Genomic DNA, 27584 nt, shown 5'->3' with positions numbered 1-27584 from the left:
TAATGAAACCCTTTCTTTACAGATTAATTATCTCATCATCAACAGTATTTAATTTGGACCAACTATCAATATGAGAGATGTATCATCACAAGAGCAAGGTTGAATTGTATCCATCTTAGAAAGGTGACAGCCACTTGGTCAGGCTCGGTAACAGATAAACACTGATTATATGATGCCCCATTTGAGGATATTTTGCACTTTGTCTTTTGTGTGGCTTATTCTCAAATTAGGTCAAAAATGCTTACTCCATTATTAAGAAGAGCAGATTTTAGTCAATGTTGTCCATCTTTATAATAGTTGTAAGGGATAACACCCAACTGATCAAGTGGTCGGTATTGCTGTACCTGAGACAGGTCGTAAACATTAGTAAACACAATGGCCCTCATTACGAGCAAGGAGGTAATAAAAAAGGAAGGCGGAATGGTATTACCGGCATCGATTACCGGTCTGGGCCATTACGAGCCGACAACCCGGCAATACCGCTACCGCCCGTACCGTGCCCCTTCTTACCGGCATCCGAGCGTTCACGCGCCCCTTCGCAGCGGTAATACCGGGATGCCGCTAACAGGTGGACAAACACAAGTCAAACGGGCATGCACTTACCGGCATCCCGAAGGCGGTAAATAGGACCTGCACGATGGCAGTATTACAGGCATTGCGGACCACCCGTAAATAGCAACCTGCAGTGTAGCCAACAGCCACAGGTGCACACAATCACCACAGGTGGAGGCAATGGAGCATGTCCCAACACAAAAGACGCACAGCCAAACACCACACCCCTTCCGACACCAAAATGATCCCATTTGCTGTTGCAATCCTGGGGCTGGAGGACATGCCTGTACTGCTACACCAGCAACAACAACTACAACAACAACAACAGGCAGCACAGACGAGACGCAGGAGGAGAAGGAGGGTGAGACAGGCCAAGCAAGTGCAGCCAGTGGAACCACGTAGGCAGCCACCAATCCCTCGCAACAGAGCCAGTCCATTCAACCTAACCCATGTGCAGGTCCACACCCTGTACCGGTTGGACCGGGACACCATCACCACCATAGTGGACATGATACACAACGACATTGTCAGCCTGATAGAAATCCGCACTGCCATCCCCCCTCTACTGAAGGTAGTGTCTGTGCTTCACTTCCTGGCCACAGGCACCTACCAGCACACAAAGGGCCAGCTGCATGACATATCACAACCACTCTTTTCACGCATGCTGACCCAAGTGCTGGATGCCCTCCTGAAGCATGCAAGCACCCACATATCCCTACCACGGACTGGCCAGGAGCTCGCTGACACTAAAGTAGGCTTCCATGCACTGGCAGGCATGCCCAATTGCGTTGGTTCCCTTGACTGCACCCATGTAGAATTGGTGGTCCCTCATGCCAATGAGGTGGTGTACCGCAATCGCAAGGAATACCACTCCATCAATGTGCAGATGGTATGTGACTCCAGCAAGATGATCACACATTGTTGTGCCCGATTTCCCGGATCCACACATGATGCCATGGTGCTGCGTAACTGCTCGCTACCCTGCTACATGGAGCGACAAGCTGGATGGCGTGCCTGGCTGCTTGGTAAATTGCCTGACAGGCCTATGGCAGTGCAGTGGTAGGGGGGTGAGACCGGGGGTGGGGAGGACACATTCTCCACCTGGGTGAGATTGGGGGGATGTCTACTCCACCTGGGTGAGATTGGGGGGGGTGCATACTCCACCTGGGTGAGATTGGGGGGGTGCATACTCTACCTGGGTGAGATTGGGGGGGATGCAAACTCCACCTGGGTGAGATTGGGTGGTGAGTGGACAATGCACATACAGCAAAACACTGTAGCCCAGAACATCCCAACCTGAACATGACACATCAATGCAATAGATAAGACCAATGCTGCACAGCAATGACAATATGCCAGGCGTACAAGCAGGCCACCATGGGAATGTCAAGCGATGGGTGCCAAAAAATGAACACACCTGTGGCTATGCCGCTATTGGGAACACATACAGAGTACCACACATCACCAACATGGGTGTTAAAACATTGTCCTGAATCCACAGTACATCTGCATCAGCATGCAAGTGAACACCCTGCATCATCTGGACAACGCAATCCACACCAACAGACCATAGTACAGTACACATTGCGTCAAATGAACCTGCGTGCATGCATCCAGAGACATGTGCATGTCAACACCGAATAGCTGCTGCCATGGCAGTGATTACTAAAGGTGTCAGGTCAGATATCGACTAACACATGCCTCATTGTGCCTCCATGCAGGTGATGGTGGATATCCCTTGAAGCCGTGGCTACTTACCCCTGTACAGAACCCGCAGAACAGGCACAAAGAGGAGTTCAATCGGGTTCATACCCGTACCCGTGTTGTGACTGAGCAGGCCTTTGGCCTGTTGAAGGCATGGTTCCGCTGTCTCAGCAGGTCTGGTGGAGCACTCATTTACGGGCTTGAGAAGGTGGGAAAGATCACCATGGTCTGTGCCATGCTGCACAACATGTGCATCCGTAGAAACGTACCACTGCCACCTGACATTTACCTGCATGCACCGGGTGAGGATGAGGATGATGGAGGAGGAGCAGCACCCCTGCCAGTTCGCGATGCACAGGATGGCCGTGCTGTGCGCCAATCACTGATAGATGATTTCTTCTGAAGCACAGGGATGCTGATGGGTCTGTGTTAGTACTACGCTGGGCACTGGGATCGTGTGGATATGGACACAGGGTGTGTGGGGAGTTGGGCACTGTGCGCTGTCATGAATTGAATAAACACACACGAAATGAACAATGTCCAGTCATGAAATGATTTTGAACACAACGGGTGTATTTGAAAATTAACAATATTGTGCTTGAACCCTCCCACCTCACACACACCCTCCCCATCCCCCAACACCCCCCAACATCCCATACCCCCCACAAAACCCCCAACACCACCTCCCCCTCACCCATTGTCATCCCACACACAATGTGCTATTCGTGAATTTAGCAAGGTGGCAGTTAGCACATGCAGGGTGATCCTGCTATTTCCGGCCTCTCTTCATGTCTGGGGCAGCATGTCCGTGTGGCGTGCGCTGCGCCTGGTCATGCGCACATGACTTGAGGGAGTCGAGCTGGCAGGTGTAGTGGATGGGGTGGAGGTGGACGTCTGTGCGAACGCCGACGCAGGTTGTTGCTGTTGCATATGCTCTAGAATCCTGCCAAGGACCTGTGTAACCGCAGCTAAACTGTCTCTGATGACAATGGTGTTTGAGTTCATGGCCATTATAGAAGCTGCATTTGCCTCCCGTATCTTACAGAGGGTCTGTTCTCCCTCCACCACATACTGCCGGACCAGTTCAATCATACTGTCCTGGCGGGCCTCAACCCTCGTCAGGCGGGCCTCCATGTTAGTGGGGGCTGTGGAGGTGGATGGTGCAGTGGCAGGGTGGCCCATTGCTGGACTGCCCTCTGATGTGGTCGACAGATGCGGACTCCCGAGTACAACGCCATGTTCCTGCATGGGGCATGCTGGTGTGCCCTGTGTGGAGTGCAGGGGGGTGGCCTCGGGGCTTGGTGCATGGGGACATACTACAGGGATGTTGTTTTCCATTTCTAGGAATTCCTCAGCTTGGCCCTCCACGTCGCTGAGGGGGGCAGTGGCTGCTACCTCCCCTATGGAACTTGTGGCAGCTGACTGCTTTCCATCACCCTATGCATCTGCAGGAGTTGACGACTCCATTGTGACTGTGTCGTCGGCTGGTGTTGTCTCCTTCTGTGCTGGGGTGGCCTGTACTGCTGGCCTGTGTTGCACTCTGGGCGTTGGTGTTGGCCTGGAGGTGGAAGGTCCAGTGCCTTCTTGTCTGGCCCTGGTTCCCTTTGGGGATGTACTGGCCTTTGGGGCAGACTCCTGGCCTTCACTTTCTGCATCTGTGCCTGTGGGGGAACAAGAGATGCAGGGCATCAGGGATGGTGGTACGTGCAAGATGCATGATTTGGTGCTGTTCAGTATTTCACATGTCATGCATTGCTTTCTTGTAGATGTGACACTCAGGGTACTTGCAATGTGGGGGGGGGGGCATATTGGCATACACCGTGCACTCTCCTTTCTGGACTAATGTGTACTAGGTGGCATACCGTTGTATTACGGTTTGCATGATGTGTGACATGTGATTGATCCCTGTGTGTTGGGTGTCTGTTGGTAATGGGATTGGCACGCAGCATGCATTTCATTGTGCCAGGGTTTGGGCCACCATCTGGACATGGATCTGAATATGTGTGTATGATGGGCCATACATTGGCTCGGTTCACTTTCACATCTGTTGTGCTACACCATGCTTTGGTACTCTGCGGTTTGTGGGGACACTCACCTCCATCTCCCGAAGTCGGCACTCCTGTCTCCATTTCTCCAAAGCCCTCGATCGATTCCATGTTGATCATGGTGCTGCACGTCTCCTCCCATCGCATCAATTTGGTGGGTGAGTGGTCCCCGCCGCCTGTAGCCATGGCCTCCCTGTGGTTGGCTGCAAGTATGTTGCGCACCTGGAGACATAGATCCTCCCACCATTTTTTGCAGTCCTTCACTGTTCGGATGGTGGTGCCAACCGCAGTCACCTTCCGTGCCACCTCCTCCCATATTTGCTTTTTGCGCAGTTGTGCTTCGCGTTGGAAGTTATTGGCAAACACCTCATCCGCATGGGCTGCCAGCGTGTCCGCAAGCATATTAAGCTCCTTGTCGGAGAAGCGCTTATTGCGCATGCGGGTGATGGATTTACGGGTCGCCTTGGACATGATGGGTTGATTGGGCCTGCTCCCCACTCTGTACCAGTGCTATGTTATGAGGATTGCAATTGATTGTGTTTTTAAGATGGCCCCCGGCGCATTTCCCGTTCTGGCACGATGATGTTACTTCCAGGTCCGGTATTACAAACCCGGTATTTGCATGATGGTATTGCCGGGTCCGTTATTAAGGGGTTGCTCCTGGGCGGAGGCGGTATCGCCGGGTCACGTGATGGCGCCATTGAGGATTTGGGGGGTCTTTAGCGGCATGGCGGTGCAGCCATTACCGGCATGGGCATTCGCGCGTGCTTGCGCACTCGTAGTCAGCCGCTATTAGCGGCGTCAAGGGTGTACGGACGCGCTAATACCACCATGCCGGTAATGACTGCGTTTTAGCGCGATTCTCATAATGAGGCCTTATATTTCTTTTTAAACCATGGCAATTGATATCTTGGATTTCTTAGCTCCATTTGAATTCTTTCAGATTGTATGTATTATACTGTGATTGTGAGTTTTCATGGATTTTATTCTAAAGTAAACTGTATTTGAATTTGAGGTAAGTCAGAGTAGGTCAGACCAGAGCCCTTTTGGCTCTGTGACACTATTAGTACAACCTTGTACGACAATACTACAAGCTGAAACCAATTTAGGATTTGCCAGCGTAACGTTTATTCAGGGTTTCTCAAAACAAAGGTTGGAAAGTCTCCAGGAATGTAAGGTAACTGACGAAAACTAAACTTCAAATGGGGCATCTTATCCTGGGAGGCTAGTATCTCTCCCACTACAACCTCACTCCCCCTCCCTCTATTTTTGGGGGTCTCCTTCTCTCCTTTGAAACAGCAAAGGCCAGACATGCAATTCTTTCAAAGTACAATAAAAGGAAATATATTTCAGAAGTGCTTACGGCTTATTCCCTGAAGAGGTAAAAAAAGAGTTTATTGCATTATTAGCTCAGATACATTCAAGGAAATGGGGTCCTGTGTAAGGTTACCATTCTCCAGCGTACATGGTTTTGGGGAGTCACTATCAATGGAAGAAGCCCACAGATACCTTAACCAGTAGGGCAACCTATTCCAAATTATTTGCTAGAAAGGACATCAACAGTTGGCTTTCAGTGGACAGGCATCTAAATCTGAACGTGACGTAGGATGGGTCTGAGGTATAGAAGCTACTTCCTGGGATCCGGAGCATTGCATGGCCCAGGGGTTCGGCTCCTATCAGGCACTAACCCATTCTTGGTGCCCTCCTCATTGGCCCGATGTCTGCTTGTACCTAAGAAGCCTTTCTGTTTCAGATAGGTATATTTTTTATGCTCAAGTTTTGTATGTTAATGCCAGATTGATTGGCACTGAGAAAAAGCAAGCCTTGGTTTACTATAAACCCAGGCAATTAAGTTGCCTGCAATCCTGTATGTCTGCATCTCACTCAGATCATCTGTCACAAATGAAGAGAACCTAAAGAACATTTGCGTGTTGTTGGTAGTGGACCAAACTTACACACCCAGCTTACATGATTTCCAGTGGGGTGACTGAACATAACTGTTAAATTGTGCAGAAGAGAGAGGCATGAGCCTGGGCAGTGCTCTGTTTTTCACAACAGAAGGTTGAGATTCCAAGTTCCCAAAGAAGACTCAGGCAGGTCTATTTGTTTGCTCCCCCCAGTTCCTCTTGTAAAATAAATGACAGGGATGGTTCCACTGGCATAGAGGTAATAGACAGACAGCCTAACCAGCAGAGCTTTCCCCACCTTGCTTGATGATCTCAATGATATTACTTTGCAAATCAATTAACATGATCTACCTCTGCTCAACGAAGAGCAGAGCCTGTTGTTGCCTATAGGTGCACTTTCTTCTATTACCACAGCTGATCTGTTGTACGTTTTCAAGAGATCAAAGAAACTGGGCTGCATGAAAAACCGGCATTTGATTCTGCCACTCTGGCAAGTTGTTTTGATTGTATCCCTTCCAAAATACGGTTGAAACAGAGGTATATTTCAAGAAACCGACAAAGCAGGATGAACTTTAGGAATAACGGGGGCACAACGTTTTGAACATCACACAGGAAAATTGCACAGTGTGATGCGTTTTATAAATGAGCTCACCGGATGTGGTACAAGCTTTCTCTTGAAAGTTAGAATTCCTTTGAAGGAATGTGCACGACCTGGCACCTCTTATGGGTGTGTACAACCCTTGGGCTTGAATATTATACTGAAGAGTGCAATATTAGAAGTCTGTCGAGTGAACGATTGGACAAAAACACAACAGGTGGCACAATACCTCAGCATAAAGAGCAATAGTATACAAGTATGGGGTGGACAAGAAACCGTTGATCCCTAATATCATTGTCAAAGATCTGAAGAGGTCCAAAAGTTCTTAAAGCATGCTCAGGAATTCTCTCCGGGAAGGGAAGTCGACGTGGTCTCTTTGCATAGATGAAGAGAAGTGGGCGGATGAAACTGCAGCCATGCAGACCTGTTATAGTGGGGCTAGAAACAGTGAGCCAGCATTTACTTGGGGCTCTTCCTGATTTTTCTGAGCGACATGCACTGCTGCTGTACTTAAAGGGGGAAGGATGTCGCATGTGAGTGTATGAAAGCAAATGGGTCCTAAAAGATCATGAATGGCACATTATACATGTTTTTAATTGGCGGTGCATGTGTAGGACAGCATGTCTGGTTTTAAATTTTAACAATTATGAAAAACATGTATGTTTTTCCATTAGGGAGAGAGGGATAACAGGGAACCACATGTACTTTAATATTAGGGTGGTGTAAGACACTAAGAACATTTTGGATGTAGATAAGCAGGGTACAAGATATGGTATGAAATGGGATGTTTAGGTGAGAGAAGCTATGAATTATACTTTAAAAAACATAAACCATGAGATGAGAAGCCAAATTATAGTTTGATTACATTATTAAACATGTACCCTAGGAAATCTTAGGGGCAAAGTGTTGTCTTGGAAGCAAGACAACGCCAAGCGCATGGGTTTAAAACCGGGTCCCGCACTCAGAGGCTGGTCTGCGGCATGAAGCACGATATAAGAACTCCATTTAATTTACATTTTTTTTAACCCTGAGGCTTCCTCATAGACACAGAACATCTTGGCCAGTTTACCTTAACTTTGATGTCCATCAAGCTTCTCCCTGTTCATTGCTTTATTTATTTTATTGAATGTGGAAGTTTTGTAAAGCGCCAACTCCTTTTTAACCCTGAGGCTTCCTCATAGACACAGAACATCTTGGCTAGTTTACCTTAACTTTGATGTCCATCAAGGTTCTCCCTGTTCATTGCTTTATTTATTTTATTGAATGTGGAAGTTTTGTAAAGCGCCAACTCCCGGCAAAGCTACTTCAAAAAGTCAACGGCTGTTACATGTTATAGTGCAGGTACAAAATAGTTAACAATGATGTCAAATTTGAGGTTAAAGAAGTGAATTGTCATCAAGTGAAGTGTGGTTTCAAGCCTCAGTGGATAGCAAAGAATACAAACAGAAGGTGAAGAAACAACAATTCAAGGGTTGTTTTACATGCACAGGTTGTTATCACATGTACACAGGTACAGTGGATTGATAAAGTTTCATACACCGACAAAATGGGTGTCATGGGACTGGTCAGATAACATTTTTCATGGCCTAGGAAGGCAGATTCAAGTTTAACATATGCGAAGTTCAGTGGGCTGGAAGAGCTAGCCATTGTGGTTCAAGTGGTATGTGTGTTTATGGAAGTGTAAGGTAGCGTGACTGGACTAGTGTGGGAGTAGAACATTGCTGAGAAAGGTTTATGTGGAGGTTTCTGAGAAAGTAGGGGATAGCTGGCCTGTTTGGAGGGACAGGAGTTCAGTTTTAATTTTTCATTTAATTTGAATATCGGTTCCCAAGCAGCACCAATTTCCTCTTTTGTTTTTCAATATTATAAAAGAGTAACTTTGGTGTGACCGTAGTTGTCCTTTATGATGATAGTTCCTTGCAGTGTAAAACAGGTTTATTGAATTTATAAAGAGGCTGTTTGATATAATGCCATGTGATATTAGTGAGTTCAAGAATCGCATTGAAAATGACAGGATGGTTTACTCTTTGATGCACAAACTGAAAAGAAATAGACATTTTGGGCAAAAATAGATATTTTACATTTCTGAGATTATCATAGTTTTACTCTTTGTTTACAAACATGTATTACTCATAAAACAGGATGGTGTTAGTCAGGAGAGCAGGAAAGTGATGTGAAGAGTGGTTCTCCAACTGTACTTTTTTGCTTCAGCTCCAAATTCTCCCTTGGAAAACCTGAATTTGTTCTTGGTTTTAATCTCTTGTCTTTGCTTAGTGTTTTGTTTGGAAAACAACAATATTGCTGTTTATCCAATCTCTCATGTGTACAACTCAGGAATAGTGGAATGGAATGTGCATTTAAGTATTCTCACCTGGAACCTGTGCTCCACAGTTTTCCTCATCTCCTGATCACTCTCAGAGAAATTGATATATTTTGTAGATTCATCAAGGCTGAAAAGTAAATAAGGAAAGATCATCTTATTCATATCATACACAGAACCTGAAGCATATGCTGTTTCATGCTCAACTGCTCTGGACCTCCGTGCACAAATTTGAGTCAAGAATTGAGAACAACTCTTGTTGGGATTACGTGACTGAAGAACAAGTTACTTCTTACCTTGTAACGTTCTTTCGATGGGATGTTCCTCCGACGTTTTCCTTATCTTGATAGATTACTTCTAGCTTGCTGGCCTCTGAATAATTTTTCAGTAGAGGGCGCTGCGCGTCGACGTCCCTCGACTTGGTGTCCCTCGACAGCCTCTGTATCGGCGCAGATGTGATCGTGCGTATAAATAGACTTGCACAGCGTCCGTTGCTCAGTTCCGTTTTGAAGCTTAAGAGTAGCTGTGTCTGGGGCCACCCTCTCAATCTGGGTAGTAAGGGGTTCCGGCACTCCCAGACCTGGCCAGACATGGGAATGAAATGGGCAGGGCAGATGTTCAGAGAGGGCGAATTCCTAACCTACGAGGAGCTGAGGGACGCTCTCGGACAAGGGTCGCTTTGCATCTTCGAATACATTTGCCTTAAGGGCATCCTCTGCGACCAGTCATGGGGTGTAAACCTGAGGAGACAGTTAACCCCCTTCGAGAAGCTCCTAGATGCGGCAACTTCGAGGAAGGGAGCGGTATCTAGTATGTACAAAATTTTAAATACTTATGACCTCCAGGGAAGGAGGAGTTTCCGCGCGTTCTGGAATGACCTGGCAAGAGAAGAGATTTCAGAGGATGCCTGGTCAAGAATATTCAAAATAGCGTTCCATGGGAATTATTCACCTCAGACATGGAACATAACTTTAAGATTCTGCAGGGGTGGCATAGGGACCCAGTAAAATTGTCGTAGATGTTTCCAGGGGTGTCACCAGGGTGCCCGAGGGGGTGTGGACAGGCAGGCTCCAGGAGCCACATGTGGTGGCATTGCCCGAAAGTCCAAGCTTTCTGGGGGTCAGTGAGGGGCTGGATTGCGGACGTTAAAGAGGATCTCCTCCCACTAAACCTGCTAACGATGCTGTTGGGGCTCCCCCCGGAGGACACAGAATTATACCGATACCCACGGATGTGGGAGACAATGCTGAGGGCGGGCAGAGTAGCTCTGGCACAGAAATGGAAGAGCCCGGAAACCCCTTCCAAGGAAGATTGGATGAAAAAGGGGAAAAACATGTTTTTGATGGACAAGCTGACTGCCATGGTGAACAATGACACTGGCTCATTCCTTACAAACTAGTATGGAGTGCAACAGTCCTGGGTATGGGACGTTCACTGTTTCCGAGGCAAAGATCCCGGCCCGAGTGGAGCGGGTCCAGTCCTGAGACGTGTGGTAATTGACCTGGGGACCCACGACCCGGGGAAAGGCGGCTCCAAGCCAGTCGGAGACATGGTCACTAATCGCATCATCTCCTAAGCACAGGATACAGAGAGACCATTCAGAGTCTCCCTAGATGAAAACTCTGGTCCGGACACGGGGATGGGGGGTGGGCCGGTGTTGGGACGGGGGATAGGGGAGTGGCGGGGTAAGGGGTTAATCAGTTTTTGCAACAAACCGGTTTGTATTGTTAAAAAATGCGAATAAAAACCGAAAGTTTTAAAAAAAATTGGTTATTGGCCTTGAAGAAGCGTAAGCTGCAACTACAAGGGAAGTTTTACTGAGGGGATGGATGGGAGGGGCGATAAGGAATACGTCGGAGGAAGATCCCATCTAAAGAACATTACAAGGTAAGAAGTAACTTGTTCTGCGAAGGGATTGTGTCCTCCGACGTATTCCTTATCTTGATAGAATCCCATAGCAGTGGTGTGTAAACGGAGGTGGGAGTAAAATTGGAATATTTCCCTTTAAGAATGAACAGAGTGTAACACAGCTTTGCCTAATCTTGTCTCCTGGCTAGAGGAGGAATCCAGATTGTAGAAGTTTGTAAAGGTATGTGCGGACGACCATGTGGCAGCTGCACATATGTCTCGAATCGGTATCCCTCTTTGGAGGGCCGAAGAGGCTGCAATACCCCTGGTTGAATGAGCCCTAAGGTGTTGAGGGGGCTCTTTCCATGCCAATTTGTAGCATTCTAGAATGGCTAAAATAATCCATCATGAAGTGACTGAACATAACTGTTAAATTGTGCAGAAGAGAGAGGCATGAGCCTGGGCAGTGCTCTGTTTTTGACAACAGAAGGTTGAGATTCCAAGTTCCCAAAGAAGACTCAGGCAGGTCTATTTGTTTGCTCCCCCCAGTTCCTCTTGTAAAAGAAATGACAGGGATGGTTCCACTGGCATAGAGGTAATAGACAGACAGCCTAACCAGCAGAGCTTTCCCCACCTTGCTTGATGATCTCAATGATATTACTTTGCAAATCAATTAACATGATCTACCTCTGCTCAACGAAGAGCACAGCCTGTTGTTGCCTATAGGTGCACTTTCTTCTATTACCACAGCTGATCTGTTGTACGTTTTCAAGAGATCAAAGAAACTGGGCTGCATGAAAAACCGGCATTTGATTCTGCCACTCTGGCAAGTTGTTTTGATTGACAATCCTAATTTGTGTCCTGCATAACCTATAAACAGTTGGTCTGCTTGCCTTATCATGGCAAGTCTGCTGATATAAAAAATCAAGGCTCGCCTTGGATCCAGCCTATGTAGCCTCTCTTCCTCTTTCCCTGGATGGGGAGGAGGATAGAATGAAGGTAAGGTTATCTTCTGAGTGATGTGGAATTCAGAGACTACCCTTGGGAGGAAATTAGGCTTCACTTGTAGGCCAACTTTGTCTTTGTGAAAAATTGTATGAGGAGGTTTTCAAGCTAGAGCTTGTAATTCGCTCACTCTTCTGGCAGATGTCAAAGCCACTAGTATGACTGTTTTAAGGGTGAGAAATCTTAATGAACAAGAATGGAGTGGTTCAAAGGGAGTACCCATCAGGAAATTTAAGACTAGATTTAAGTCCCACAAGAGAACCTGGAACGGCTTTGGGGGATAGACATTAGTTAACCCCTTCAGAAATTGGATTACTAGGGGTAATTTGAAATATGATGGCTCCTCCGCAGTGCGCTTGAAGATCGACAGCGCTGCGAGGTAGCCCTTGATCGTACCAACTTGAAGATCTGAATTTGCCAAATAGAGCAAAAAAGATAACACCATTGATGTACCGCATGAAAAGGGTTCGATATTCTTTTCTCTACACCAGCTGCAAAACTTGTTCCAACGGCAGCGGTATAAAGTCTTTGTTGCTGGCCTTCTAGCCGAAAGCAACACCTCCATGATGTCATCTGGGAGGTCCCAATCCTTGTATCTCAACCTTTCAGAAACCAAGCATGAAGGATGAGGGTTCTGATATCTGGATGGAGAACCTGACCTCCCTTCTGCGAGAGAAGATACCCCCTGTGCGGAAAATCGGAGGGCAGATGTCCAGAAGGTCCGGGTACCACGTTCTCCTGGCCCAGTCTGGGGCAATTAGGATCATAGTCTTCCGGAATCTTCTCAACCTCCTGATCTTCTGCAGAATGACAGTGACCGGAGGAAACGCGTACAGAAGTGGAAACGCAGAGTCCACTACAAACGCGTCCCCTATAGTTCCTCTCGGGGGAAATTCCCTTGAACAAAACTGATCGCACTTCCTGTTGATACTGGTGGCGAACAGATCCACTTGAGGGGTTCCCCAAAGGGTGAAGATCTCTTGAAGGACTTCCTGAGCTATCTCCCACTCGTGGGACACTGTGCTCTGCCTGCTCAGAGCGTCCGCTGTCAAGTTCTTCTCTCCGGCTAAGTGAACTGCTGATAGAGAGATTCCTTCTTGAATTGCCCAAAACAAGAGCTGCATCGCCTCTCTGCACAGTGGCAGTGATCCTACGCCTCCTCTTTTGTTGAGGTAGTGCATGGCCACTGTGTTGTCCATCATTATTAGGACATTTTCCCTTATACAGATGGCAGAAAAGCCTTCAGTGCTAGTCTGATAGCTCTCAGCTCCAACAGGTTGATATGTAGTCTGGAGTCCGATGGAGACCAACAACCGCTGATGGTCAAGTCGTTGCCATGGGCTCCCCACCCCGTGAGTGAGGCATCCGTGACTACTGTTATCTCCGGACATGGTTGCCAAAACAGTTCTCCTTTCAAAATGTTCTCCCGACAGGCCCACCACTGAAGGTCTCGAGCCACCTTGTCCGGGACCTGAAGAAGATCTGTCATTCTTCCTGAGAATTGCGACCACTGGGTTCTTAGTGCCCACTGGAGGGATCTCATTCTCAGGCGAGCCTCTGGCACAAGGAAGATGCAGGATGCCATGAGGCCTAGTAACCTCAAAAAGTCGAAGGCTGGGAGACGTTGGGCATTTTGAAACTTGGTGGCCATCTGCAGAATATCTTGAACCCTCACCTCTGGTGGCGAGGCTTTCCCCAGGGAAGTGTCCAGGACCGCTCCGATGAACTGGAGTCTCTGTGATGGTATCATCTGTGACTTCTTTAAATTGAGGGAGAAGCCCAGTTTGTGAAGGAAGTGGCAGACATAATCTAGTTGGATCTGAGCTTGTTTCGAAGATACTGCTCTGATCAACCAATGGTCTAGGTAGGGGTAGACGTGGATCTCTTCCCTCCTTAGACTTGCGGTCAATACCGACATTAGCTTGGTGAAGACCCTCGGGTGGAGGTCAGCCCAAATGGCAGAACTCGAAATTTATAGTGAGAGCTGCCAATTGCGAACATCAGGTATTTCCTGTGTTTCAGATGGATTGGCACATGGAAATAAGCATCCTGAAGGTCTAGAGATACCAGCCAGTCCTGAAGCTGGAGGGCCTGAAGGATCTGAGGGAGAGTTACCATCTTGAACTTGTCCTTCCTGAGTAATTTGTTCAATTCTCGTAAGGCCAAGATGGGTCTCAGTCCTCCGTCCTTCTTCGGTACTAGAAAGTAGGGGGAATACCAACCCTTGTTCCTCTCCGCTACAGGTTCCGGTTCTCTGGCACCTTTCTCTAGCAGGTCTAGAATCTCCTTCGAAAGGAGCGGATCTGGAAACTTCAAAGAGTTGATCTCCGGTGGATGACTCTAAGGGGTGCGTAGAAAAGGCAGACAGTAACCTTGGGCAACTGTCTCCAATGCCCAAGCATCTGACGTAATAGCCTGCCATTCCGTCAGATGTTGAGTTAACCTGCCCCCTACTGGCGTCTTGTGAGGAGAGACCTCAGAGTGGTTTAGAGGCGGCTGATGCAGATGCCGAGGGCAAGGAGGCATCTGCTGCTGCTGCGGCTTTTGTACTTTTAACCCGTCTACCTCAAGTGAATCATTTTTGGCCCCTTTGAGCCGGCTGTCCTCTGCCTTTTCCGAATGCAGAATAAAAGCGAAAGGACCTACCCCCTCCAAGAGGTTCCTGAGGGACGATACGGAGTTTGACAGATTGCAGCTCCTACAGATTTCGCTGCTGCCTTGGATGTTTGTAACGTCTCTAGGCTGTCATCAGCCTTCTTAACAAACAAAGAAGTTATGTCAAAGGACATATTCAAAGGTCTGGCCTGTACATCCGGAGCAAAACCAGACTTTCGCAAACCACGCAAATCTGCGGATTGTAGTACTTGCCGCCATGGCCCTGCTGATACTGTCAGCAGAATCAATGCCAGTTTGAAGGGACTCACACATTGCGTCTTTACCATCTTTAATGATGTTCAGAAATGCTTCCCTTTCCTCTCCTTCCGGGAGACAGTCAGCCGCCGATGAAGCACACTCCCAAAGTGTATGGCTGAATCCTGCGAGCGTGCAAGTAGCATTAATGGATTTAAGCGCCATGCTACATGCCGAGAAGACCTTTTTTGACATTGCGTCAAACCTTTTATCATCCCTGTCTTGTGGAATAGTAGGGTATGCAGATCTACTGCTCGATGAAGTTGCTGCTTGTACAAGCAAACTCTCTGGAGTTGGATGTTTGCTCAAATATTCAGGGTCAGAAGCAGATACCCTATATTTGGCAGATAGTTTTTTGTTAACTGCCGGGATAACCTCAGGAGTTTCCCAGTTGACCAATATTTTTCTCTGCAATGCAGCATGAAAGGGAACCACAGGATCATCCTGTGGGCCTTTAAGTAAAATGTCCGTAAAATCATCCTGTTGAAAAGAAGGTGAAGGTGTAGACCACCCCATGAACTCTATTATTCTGGCCATTAAGACCCTGTAAGGGGTCTCAGCATGTTCCCCTGGGTCTGGTTTAGCGAATTCTACTTCTGGAGAAGTATCTAAACCACTTGCCTCATGCAAAGAGTCTTGAAGGTTCCTCAATCTGTTCTCTTCAGAGATAAATTCCTCTGGCATAGGTGTAGTGGTCCTCTGTAACCCAAAGGGTCTTTCATGGTCAGAATCCTCCCCTTCCTCATACATAGAGGACAAAGCTCTGAAATAATCTGACCTTGGGTATGGTTTAAAACTCATTTCTAGAGCAGAAGGGGCCATGCTTGTAGTCACCGGTTGAGAAAACGTCGAAGTTGTCGATGCGGAAGTCAAAGGCTTCGATGAAATCGAAAAAGGTGTCGAAAAAGTATGAAGAGGCCTCGAAGAAATCGAGAGGATCGGAATCCTACTCGGAGTCGTCAAGGTTATCGACGCATCCTCAAGGTCATGGTCGAAGCCCTCGGTACGTCTACTGACTGAGATGTAGTAACAGCAGTAGGTCTGTCCTTTATCAGTGTCGACAGCGGCGTCGAAGACGGCATCGATTCGACCAATTTGTGTGTCGACGGGCCCTTTGATAAAGGCGTCGATGACGCAGATTTATGAGTCGAAGGAACCTTTGACGACGGCGTCGATGACGCGGTCTTACTGCCTTTGCTCGAGGGTTCATGACGCTCTCAGCAGTTTCTTTCGCCGGGTGCAACAACTCGCAGCATTTCGATTTTTTGGGTCTTTCCCCCAGGGTCTGGTTTAGCAAAGTCTACTTCTGGGGAAGTATCTAAACCACTTGCCTCATGCAGAGAATCTTGAAGGTCTTTCAACCTGTTCTCTTCAGAGATTAATTCCTCTGGCATGGGTATTGTAGTTCTTTGTAAACCAAAAGGTCTCTCCTGGTCGGAATCCTCCCCTTCCCCATCTATAGAGGACAAAGCTCTAGAGTAGTCAGACCTAGGATATGGTTTAAAACCCATTTCTAGAGCAGAGGGAGCCAAATTGGTAGTCACAGGTTGAGAAAACGTCGAGGTTGTCGACGTGGAAGGAAATGGTTTCGACAATCCTGAAAAAGGCGTCGAGGAAGTTTGAAGAGACCTCGATGTACTCGAGAGGATCGGAATCCTACTCGGCATCCTCGAGAATCTCGATGGCATCCTCGACATCATGGTCGAAGCTCTCGGCACCTCTACTGTCTGTGTCGTAGTGACAGTTGTAGGTTTGTCTTGTATCGGCGTCGACAGTGGCGTCGAAGACGGCGTCAATGCAGCCGATTCATGCATCGAAGGACCCTTCGACAAAGGCGTCGATGACACAGATTTATGAATCGAAGGAACCTTCGACGATGACGTAGATGACGCAGTCTTACTGTTTTTACTCGAGGGTTCATGACGCTCTCGAGTAGTTTCTTTCGCTGGGTTCAACGACTCGCAGCATTTTGATCTTTCGGGTCTTTCACCCAGGGTATCACCTTTAGCTGTCTCCGAGAGGGTTGAGGCCGCTTTCTCGAAGACGCTAAGCATTCTTTTACGGAATTCCTCCCACTTATCTGGAGAGCTGTGTTTAGTGGGGCAGGTGACCCTTTCCGGGGAAGTGGAAGAAGACGAAGAAGAGGGAGATCTTCGACGCCTCTTTTTCGAGTGTTTAAATCTCGAAGACTGATGGGAACTGCTTCGAGACCTTGAACAGGAATGTTTCCTGTGACGGCGAGGAGACGAATGTCTCGACTCTGCCGAGGAAACTTTCGAAGAAGTTGAAGTTTTAAGAGTCTTACCTCTTTCTAGCTTCCCCTTACGCTCCTTCAAGGCTTTCGCCGTCATGGACATACAGTCCTCGCATTCCGAACAGTGATGCTCCGATCCCATGCACCACAAACAGATCCTGTAAGGATCCGTCAACGACATTTTCTTCCCACAATCTCGACACTTTTTGAAGCCAGACCATGGGGTCGACGGTTTGTAAGAGGAAGCCATTGAATGAAGAAGATATCTTTGAGGAATAATAAGAAATACTTGAAGAAAGAACTAAGCAACACGATTCCGAGGCCCACGAAGCGCAGAAAAACGGAACTGAGCAACGGACGCTGCACGAGTCTGTTAATACGCACGATGACGTCGGCGCCGATACGGAGGCTGTCCAGGGACACCAACTCCAGGGATGTCGACGCGCAGCGCCCTCTACTGAAAAAGATTTCCGAGGCCAGCAAGCTGGAAGTGATCTATCAAGATAAGGAATACGTCGGAGGACACAATCCCTTTGAAATTATATTTGCGTTTTGCTAAATAACATTTTGGTCATGCTCTCTACACAATATATACAATTTATATTTCTAACACAACATTCAATGGGGAAGGTTCGTGCACCTGCAGCTAAGAAACAGAACACTTTTCTGGTTATGAATGTATGACATTTCAGTATAGTTCAGGATAGTCAAATAGATACATGTATCTGACAAAACATGTAAGCCAGAAATTGAGGATTAACCCTTCCTTGCGTGTTCCATTTATTGTCATGAACAAATGCCAGAAACTCTTTGGAGTGGCTGATCAATATTCACCATGTTTTTCACTTACTTCATATGACCGCATTGGTGAATAGTTTTATGAAAGGAGCATGTTAGAGGTTTGTAAAATATTCCACTTCTGATGATGATGAGACCAAAATTCAGGAGACTAGCAATTCATTTAAACATATCTATTCACATGTATTTCAGCAAAAATCCATTGTTTCATAAAATGGTTCCCTAACTGAAGTGAATACATACACACGAGTTGTTAGTATTTCAAACAACCATACATTTCCAATATGAAAAGTGGGTCTGTGTTCACACCTATTGAATATAATTCAAAAATATAGAGCAATCTGCAAGATTTCGCAGCAGGACCATAGTTGGAGAAAGAGTCTGGTAGTAACTTTAATTGTTTGATATAAATTAAGCATGTCTTGGGACTGAACTGTGTTTACATAAATTAGAAGAACATGTAGACAGCTTAATTACATGGATCGGCATGTAACTGAAAAGAATGAAATACTTGCATATGTGGTGGAAAGGCTGAGAATCATAATGTGGATTGGTTTATGAATTATTTTTCGCAAAATGTGTAGCCACACCAACGCTGCTGGTGAGAGAAGGCAAGGTATCTTACAAAGAAAGTTTCAATATAAGGACATGACTCTATCTCCTATGACACAATATGTTCTATGGCATTGTGAATAACACCCCTACTTTTGACAAAATTGAGCAGCAAATATTGCTTCCTGATGGGAAGAAGTCAAAATGCCTTTTACATTGGAGTCTATTGTGTCAATTTTATATAAGTTGGAGGTGCTGCCTCCATTGAAGGAAACAGACGGCATTTGACATCAAAAGCTATGTGGAAATTGCTGGCCCACTGACTGTGTTTTTTATTTTGAATGCAAACGAATCTGTGACATATTGGCTTTGGCAGGCCATTTCGATGGAGAAAGAAATCCTGTATTGCTTACTGCTCAGACTTAACAGCTATCGCCTTCTCGAGCAACTGCACAATGGTTTGTTTGATCTTTGAATTCCATTCTATGGATGGAGAAGAGAATGTTTGTGTCTGAGATTAAGCAAATATTTTTCCAAGTGGGTCATGCTGGCAGCAAAACCTTTGTCAACAAATCAAGCTCACTAATAAAATTACCTTAGAGGCTGGGTGGATGCAACGCTTCAGCTAACCAACGGTGTGCATTTTCACTGATGTCCTGTTTAATCATTTTTCTGACTGCCTGAGAAGAGTGGGTAAGTTCTGTGCCTGAATGTGACAGAATCCTTTAGTTGACTTGGTTCCTTAAAAGTCTGAAGCCTATTTTTTTGTGTGTAAGTGTGAGAGATCATTACACTGCAGATTAACACATGAGGATTTGCATTCTGTGTGTGTTTCTCTTCACACTCTCCCTTTCTTCTATAACATTTTCAGAATTAGAAAACTGACATTCACATCAAAGCTAATTTATTTAAAAAGAACTACAATTGGAATTCAAAATAGAATGCTTTACATCGAAAAATGAATGTTTATTAATATTAATTGTATTGAAAAGCAAGCCAGTTTGTTTTAACAAGAAGAGACGTAGCTACAATATTTCTCTGAATCCTTGGGCACTCAGTGTCATAATTTAAATGAACACTCAGTTTGAGGAAATTAAGCTTATATGAATGATGTTTTGCGGCAACTTCCATGGCTTTTAGGATGTCAGAAATCCATGGTTGGTTGCATCTCATCAAGAATGCTCACTATATGAAGCCGCCATAGTTCCTTGAATACGTGTAACCTAGTTTTCAGAAAAAATCAAAACAAAATATTCCACTGCACTATATTTGTGTTAAGGTCAATATGTTTCAACAAATGTACATATAAACAGTCCGTTCTTACACTAACAATTCCCAATAGACCCTAAGAGAGAATTCCAGTACTTGTTTGCCTAAATTGCAACTTTCTGTTTTTTTATTGAAATACCATCAATGTTGACTCTTGAGCATTATCCTTGCCATAAATACACCAGTTCAGTCCCTTCAAATGTCCATATCACCTCATTTAACTACGGAGTTCACACATATCACCTCTAGCACCCCAATCTTCCATATGCTATGCTGGTGAGGGGCGCCTAACTACAAAAGTATACTTACTATTATTATTATTACTAGGTTATTGTTTTTGAAATGTAATGAATTACTTTTTATTATCATTATAATGAAAGTAGTTGTAGTTTTGTTATACATTTATAAATAGTATAGTTATGATTGAGAGAGAGAGAGAGAGAGAGAGAGAGAACGAGAGAGAGGGATATATATTATTTTCTATGGCTTTCCATTCTATGGTATGCCTTTCATGCATTGCCAAGTTGTTCCTGGGGATACAACCAGAACTCTGCCCACCTTGGAATCACTTATGTGAAAACTCTGCCCAAACTATTCTCACCCACTGTCTACTTTGTACCCAGGAAAGGATGCTGCCTGCGTCTTCCACTCCTCCTGCTGCTGCATACTTTTTACTGCTAGTGATATTATCCCACACTGGGGGGCCTTAGGACATCTCCTCACAGATACCTTGCTGAAAGGGCACCCCTACTGAGATGTCGCCCTGCTGCACAGAATGGAACATCCAGGTTGCCGGTCTGGCTCTACATTATCAGCCCCACACTAATATTGCTAACCCCCACGTTCAGACAAACTATGCACATACCAACCCAGTCACTTGCCCATGGCAAATGAATAGAACTGGGACTGGGCAGCACATTACTGAACCCAGTGCAGCAGGCTTGCTGTTTCCATACTGTGACAAAAGCAATGAAATGCCTCCAGCTGTTCCAGTGCTGGCATAGATCCAGGGTAAAACCGCCCTGCTGTCCAGTACTAGGAAGAATGCAGTGCAGCACCATGCCTTTCGAGAGGTGGGATTGGTTCAGTGAAGCATCATTTGGTGTCCAAGCACTGTGACAGCACTGTGACAGACTGACTGCAGCATCCCGTGCTGCCCAATACTCTGACAGGTCCAGTGCAGCACCTTCTGATGTCCCAATACCATTTTAGGCCCGGCGTAGTTCCCGGTGGTGTCCCACCAGTGGGACTGGAACACACATCTCCACCAATGCCCTTCAATCCAAACTGTAATGGTCTCTGCTATTAAAAAAAAGAGACAACAATGCTGACATCTCCAGGACCTCGGTCCAGACCTGAATACCGCTGATGCCCATGCATTGCGCCCTCTTCCTGATGAAGGCATTCACTGCACTCTAACTTGTTTTGTGTTTCTTTGTTTATTTCCCCTTAGATTACATTATCTTCCTCCCCAGGGTCTTGCCGGAATGCATCCCCCAGGTTAGGGTACTTTTCTTTTTTCTATTTTGCTTACATTACTGTCAAACCCTTCAGTGAATTATCAACCGTTTGAATCGTCAAGGAATTAATTAATTTCCAAGCTCCTAAATTGAGACCGTAATGAAGTTATACTTTATTCTATTTCTTACGAAGAGGAAGGGAACATAAGACTCCCAGGCTTTCCAAAATAAAGAGAAACAGTCTCTGTCCCTTCTTGGAAACAGTTCCATATCTCCATAGTTCCATGTTCAGCTGTGTGAGATTTTCAGTGCATTCCGCCAGAGAGACAGAATAGGAAAACAGCCCCCAGTTCAGGCTATCATGTCTTCTGCCTTGTGAAAATAATTCATTCAAATAACAGGTTAACCAGCAAATGGCCTTCCTTTTTATGACCAAAATTTCACATACTCCTTGAAGCTTTGTTTGCTTGATTCAGAAAAATTGTTTCCATGCCCACTCCTTTGCTGCAGTTTGGGAAAAAAAAAGCAGTGGTGTAAGTGTACGAAAAGAAGAGGCAGTGGGGCTATGTTCCCTACTGACCTGCTCCCCACAAACCCCATCGCCACGCCTCCTCCCATGCACAATACAACCCCCCCAAACAAACACACCTGCTATTTAAGGGAATGTTCAGTGCAGTGCCCTAATGTGCAAGTTTCAACTTCTTCCTACGCTTTTATTTTAAAACGAAACCATTCCGGAACGGTTTCTTGTTAAAATAAAAGTGTAGGAACAGTACGACGTTTTTTAAAACTAGAGCAACAGCAATCCCAACCGCTCCGCCCACTTCGACCAATGGAAAAAAGAGAAAGGCCCGCCATTTGCACACATTGTTATGCTCTAGGCTTGCATGAGAAGCAGGGCCTTCCAGATACAGAAGACCAGGTCAGTCTCTTCCTTGTATTTTGCGATTTGTTTGCATGTTGATGGTGAAAAGTGGTTTCATGCCGTCACAGCACCCATGGAGCAGAAGGCTTTCACCCCGCTATTCAAACCTGGGTTTACAAATAATGAGTGGTGCAGGTCGTGCCATGGGCAAAGGGACTTACCTGCTTGTGATCACATATATGCCATAGAGGACCGGCAAGGCAACCTGGAACGAGGATTGGTTCGTAATGCTGCCCACGTTCTCACTGTGGAGGAAAAACACACATTATTCGGGCGATGCTTTTGATCCACTGAAAACCCTGCTCTGTTTATTTCTTTGTATTTATATGTATTTGGCAAGATAGAAGAGGTCAGACAAGGAGCACGCACACGTGCACTTGCAACTACCCAGCAAGCGCAGGTTTGCATACTTTTGATTAGCGGATGAGATGCAGGATTAAATACATTAAACAGGTGTAGTAGGGGGGCGATAGGGCAGCAAGAGAGGGCGGCGGCAGCAAAAAAGACATACAGATTAAACATATGATATGCTTTACTTTAGGAATATTTGCATATGTTATGATTTCATTTACAGTATTTACATCTATGTACAAGCGATAAACTGGGGAAAAGAGGTGCTTCTTGAGGGGGGGCTTGGAACCAGTGCAGATGGGCTTGATGTGTGAGGTTAGGGAGTTCCAATGGTGGGGACGCAAACAGGTTGGAGTGAAAGTGAGAGGCCCCCACATGGAGCATGTGTGGATACGGGCTGAAGAGGTCTTGATTCCGGAAAGTGGGGGAGGGGGGTGAGCAAGACATGGAGTTAGAGAGAAAAGAGGTCTAACATTTTGATGGCTTTTTAGACAAGAGGGAGGAAATTTAAAAAGAGAACAGTTTATGAACAGCCACCCCTCATGAAGGTTGTGTACAGATGTGGGTGAGGATGTAGGGTTGGAGTTTGAAGAATGTTCGGTTAGTGGGCAGAAGAACAAAGTGAACACAATAGTATACTTTAACAACTTTATTGTATACACAAAACACTGGTTTGGGAGAATACCTATAAGACATAAGGGTTTCACTTAAAACTCAAATGTGGTTGGTGGTTGTTAGATTTTTCATTTCCATTCCAAATCCCCTCTACCTGCGAGTCACCCAGCACTTTTTGCTGGACTCTTGGATCTTTTTCCTATTCTCCTGAATCAGGGGAGCCGTTTTCCCCCTCATCGATTCATTTTGCTCTGACTCTGGGAGCCCTAGTTCATCCTGCTTTACTATGTGTATGGAGCCTTGCTTTGCTCCATAGTTTTTAAAGGCATCTGTAATCTACTTTTGCAGCATACTGCACCCTCTGTGCAGTGTTGCTGAGAGCCCCTTGGGCTTTCCTTTTTCTATTCTTTTAATTTCCTTAGAATGACTGTTCTCAATGTTATAAGGATACTTATTATCCTTCTTTGCTTTTCCCTTTATGAGATAAGCACACAGCACCCTAGGCAGAGTGCTGAGGGGATACGCAGTATCCCCTTTCTCACTGCTCCTGTAACCTTTCTGTTATAGTGACAAACATACAATTATGACTGGTGGCAATGGACATGTTCTACCGACTTTTATGCACTTTGTGCTTGCAGGCTGTCTTCACAGCTGCGACTATGCACAGAAGGATCACCATTCACCCAAAATGGTGGCCTCTTTCTTTTATTGCTATTTCTTGTGTGGTTATTCTTTCTTGGTGCTTGCTCTGCTGTCCTTGCTCAGGGAGGTCCTGGGGTGAGTTTTGTCTTCGGCAGGATCCCTTTGGGTAGCCCGCCGAGCCTCTAGTGTATCTGCGTGGACAGGAAGCATGGGAGGATCCCAAATCTCTGCTATCCTTTGTGTTCTGGTGTGCCTGAAAGGAATCAGTTCGCTCTGGGTGGCTTGCTGTTGGACAACCACCCGCCCCTTTCTGTAACCTGCAGGGAGAGTTTGCAGAGGATGAGTGTGAAATCATGATAAAAGGTGAGGATCCTGAGGCAGAAGACAAGTTGACCACTGGAACAGAAGAACCAAAGAAGAAGATAACCAGAGACAACTGTAGCCCCTTCCAGAAACCACGAAAAGACCACTGCTGTCCTTACCCTGTTTCTCTATCAACAGAGGAGCTCCAAAGAGGATGACTCTTTCCCTTTGGCTGGTGGGACCAACTAGCCATAAGAAAACCTGCAAGACAAGCCATCCCACAATGTGCTGTGGCCTTACTGGGCTGCAAAACACATATACCCAGACATTTATCCGACCATATTGTAGTATATCATCTTACTGTGAACGAATCCTCCCAGACCATTGGTGAGCTCCAGTTGGAGCACCAGAGACAAGACCCCCCTCCTCAAAGTCCCTTCACCAGAGTGCAGGACCAAAGAATTGAGGCAGATGGACCAGCCAGTAAACGGTCATCCTTAGAGCCTGTGAAAAGGCACCAAAACTGCAGCCCGGCATTGGAGCACAAAGACTCCTTTCCTGTGGGTCCTTTCTCCTGACTGCTGCAGCAAAATCCCTTCCAGAGTCCCTCCTTTCATCACCACGACCAAGGAACAGGAGACCAGGTGCACTGCTGCTGCACCGTGGAAGAATCCAACTACTTCTTCACAACTCCTCATGTGCTGTGGGACCCATGGTAGTGCATACCTCAAGTCATTCTGTCGCTCCTTTGCTGCTTTAGTGCTGATTTCGGTGTTCGGGTGTTCGCCCATACCGTTTCCCCAGGCCTAATGCTTGTATGCCCATAGGTAGCCCTTCCCAAGGTCCCTGAAATCTTTTTGATACACAAAAGCAGTTTACTAACCTGTAATAGAAGAATCCTCTGGTACTTTGCCTTTTCTGCTGCTGTGCCTTACCTGCTTTACCTCCAAACTGACTTTGAAGAACTCCTATTTAAGTAGGGATGGATTGCTCAAGCCTTAAGGCCTCTGAAAAGTATTTCAAGTCTTTTAAAGTATTTACTACTATAGTTGGTGTTGAAGAACCCTTTTTATTCCTACAACAGAACATTTCCTGAGTTGCTATAACAAGTGATTTTACTTACCATTGCACTGTGTTCTGTAGAATTCCCTACTATTAGTTTATTCACCTGACATATTGCTTAGTTGTTCTACTGTGTTGATTAGTTAAAATAAAGTACTTACTTTCTTACCTGAATATAACTCTACCTTGTGTACATAAAAGAAATATATTTTGCTATAACTGCAAGTGTGTTGTTCTTACCTACAGTTCATATCTCCCACCCTAAAATAAGCCTGGCTGGTCTGCAATACTACCAGAACCTTGAGAGGTAGTGATGTATACTAGAAGTTGTGGCCTACATACTAAGGGATAGTTTTATAAAGTCTTACCACAGGAAGAGGATAAGACTACTCCACTTACAGTGGTTCTCAAAGGTGTCAATATTAGGGGGTGAGCAAAATGGGTAAAATTTGCTCAGCTGAAAAAATGAACAATTTGGACAAAATGTGCCCGTGTTGCCAATTTCTCCCAAATGTTTTTCTATTGTGTTGATTAGTTAAAATAGAACTCACTTACCTGAATGTAACTTTACCTTATGTATATAAAATACATATAGTTTTCTATAACTACAAGTGTGTAAGAGTTTATTTGGGCCTATGAATTTGCTAAATTTATTGTACTTACCTACAGTTCACATCTCCCTCCAAAGATAAGCCTGGCTGCTCTGTCATCCTACCTGAACCTTGAGAGGTACAGACGAATACTAGAAGTTGGGGACTGTATACTAAGGGATCGTTTTATAATGTCTTACAACAGTTAAACGTTAAGAAACCTCCCCTAACAGTGGTTCTCAAAGGTGTCAATCAATATTAGGGGGTGAGCAAAATGTGTGAAATTTGCTCAGCAGAAAAAATGAACAATTCTGGCCAAAATTCGCCCGTGTATTCAATTTCTTCCAGATGTCAGACTATTTCATGACAGAAATTTTGGTTTCTGAAAAATGAGATTTTTGGGGGCCCTAAAGCATTTATTTTGGGTACAAAAATAAGTACATTTACGGATCAAAACAGTTCAGACGTTTTCCTGCCTGCATTTTCGTTCTTTTAAATCAATTCCCCTTTTAGGGGCTTCAAAACCTTTGCCAAAACAAACGTTATGGGAAAAAATAAAATGTCTGAAAAAGATCAAATTCACCTATAAAGCATGATGCAGGTTGACATCCACCCTGACATTGAAACCTAATTTAGGCAAATTTCACCAATTGTGTGTCATAGCATTACTTTCGCTGACCTCTAATCTGGATGAATAGCTCAGGGTTGTTGTAGGGACTCAGCTAAATGAGAGGGCTTTCATCTCTGTTTGCCTGTTCGACAGGATAGTCTAACGAATACATACTATGTCTGAGCATTCAGGCCACCCCGCTCTAATTCACAGTCTTTGGGATGTAGTGTCTATTTGCATCAAAAATCACAGTCCCAGGGCTGTAACACCGAGTTCTGTACATGTTTATCCCACAATTGTAGCACCAAAAAGGCCTCTTGAATAGCCTACAAGCAAAGATTGCCTAGGGTATTACCATGACACACGCCTACCAGAAAGTATTTCTTCCCCTCGCCATATGATACATCCCAAGCTCAGATTTTCACTGGCTTATTTCGCAGATCGCCTTCCTGGCTTTTGCCTTGCCTTCCTCACCCACTGGCAAGTTTGCTCTGCTGGCCAAGTTCTTGTTTCTGCCAATTCTTGAGATATAGCCTCATCAGGCTGTCAGCTTCCTCTCCTCCTCTGGGTTCGGTCTCTATTAGTTTCAGGCATATAGCCCTTAATAGGCGTTCAACTCTCTCTCTCTTTGAGTGGAACTGTAGTCTCTAAGCCTGACCTGGTGAGGACAAATATGTTAGAACTTGATGAGCTTGAGTGCAAACTGTGATGTACCATGGCACAGCTATAAAGCATTTAAAGTTGATTACCTCTACCTTATTCGCCTTTCTTCTGACCTGATCATAGGATACTCAAACTGGCACACAGAGAGGACAGACTGCTGGCTGCATTTTGCAATATATCTAAGAAATCTGTTTCAACCATATACAACAAACACAATTGTATTGGAAATGGGGTAGCATAAAGAGCCACTGGTCAGCTCAGTCATTAGTTACATTTTCACCTGACAGGCCAGTACCTTGCCCTCCTTTTCCGCGTATTTGAAAGCTTGGCACATGGCAGGAAATTAACTGCTGCAACACTACCTTATTAAACAAGGTATCTGCCATCTTTTTGCTCTCACTTCATAATTCTATTTACATTGGCTGCACACAGTCCTGGCTATCTAACTCTTTGGACTGCTTTTCTGACTTTTTGAAACTTAGATTAAAATAAGTCATAGTTTTCCTTTCCTCAACCTCTACAATTTACCTAAATAATATCCAGTGAACTGACCTTGCACATCGGTTTTAATAGACTGCCCCTTTATTTATTTGTAAAAATC

General features: G+C 45.5%; 1 protein-coding gene across 2 annotated transcripts in view; it reads right to left on the bottom strand.

Moving 5' to 3' along the window:
- The window catches only part of LOC138553514 (integrin alpha-X-like), a 1247842-nt gene that overhangs the window by 161793 nt on the left and 1058465 nt on the right, over positions 1-27584 (bottom strand). For both annotated transcript variants that reach the window (XM_069642543.1, XM_069642544.1), the window contains 2 exons: positions 22309-22392; positions 9178-9256 (listed from right to left, as the gene is read on the bottom strand). In XM_069642543.1, the coding sequence (XP_069498644.1) occupies positions 9178-9256; positions 22309-22392 (163 nt within the window). The remainder of the gene's footprint in view (positions 1-9177; positions 9257-22308; positions 22393-27584) is intronic.

Source organism: Ambystoma mexicanum, unplaced genomic scaffold (genome assembly GCF_040938575.1).
Source record: "Ambystoma mexicanum isolate Mex_15411 unplaced genomic scaffold, UKY_AmexF1_1 Mex_scaf11, whole genome shotgun sequence".
NCBI lineage: Eukaryota > Metazoa > Chordata > Amphibia > Caudata > Ambystomatidae > Ambystoma > Ambystoma mexicanum.
The sequence above is the reverse complement of the archived record's forward strand: the minus strand, read 5'-3'. Positions and strand labels throughout refer to the sequence as shown.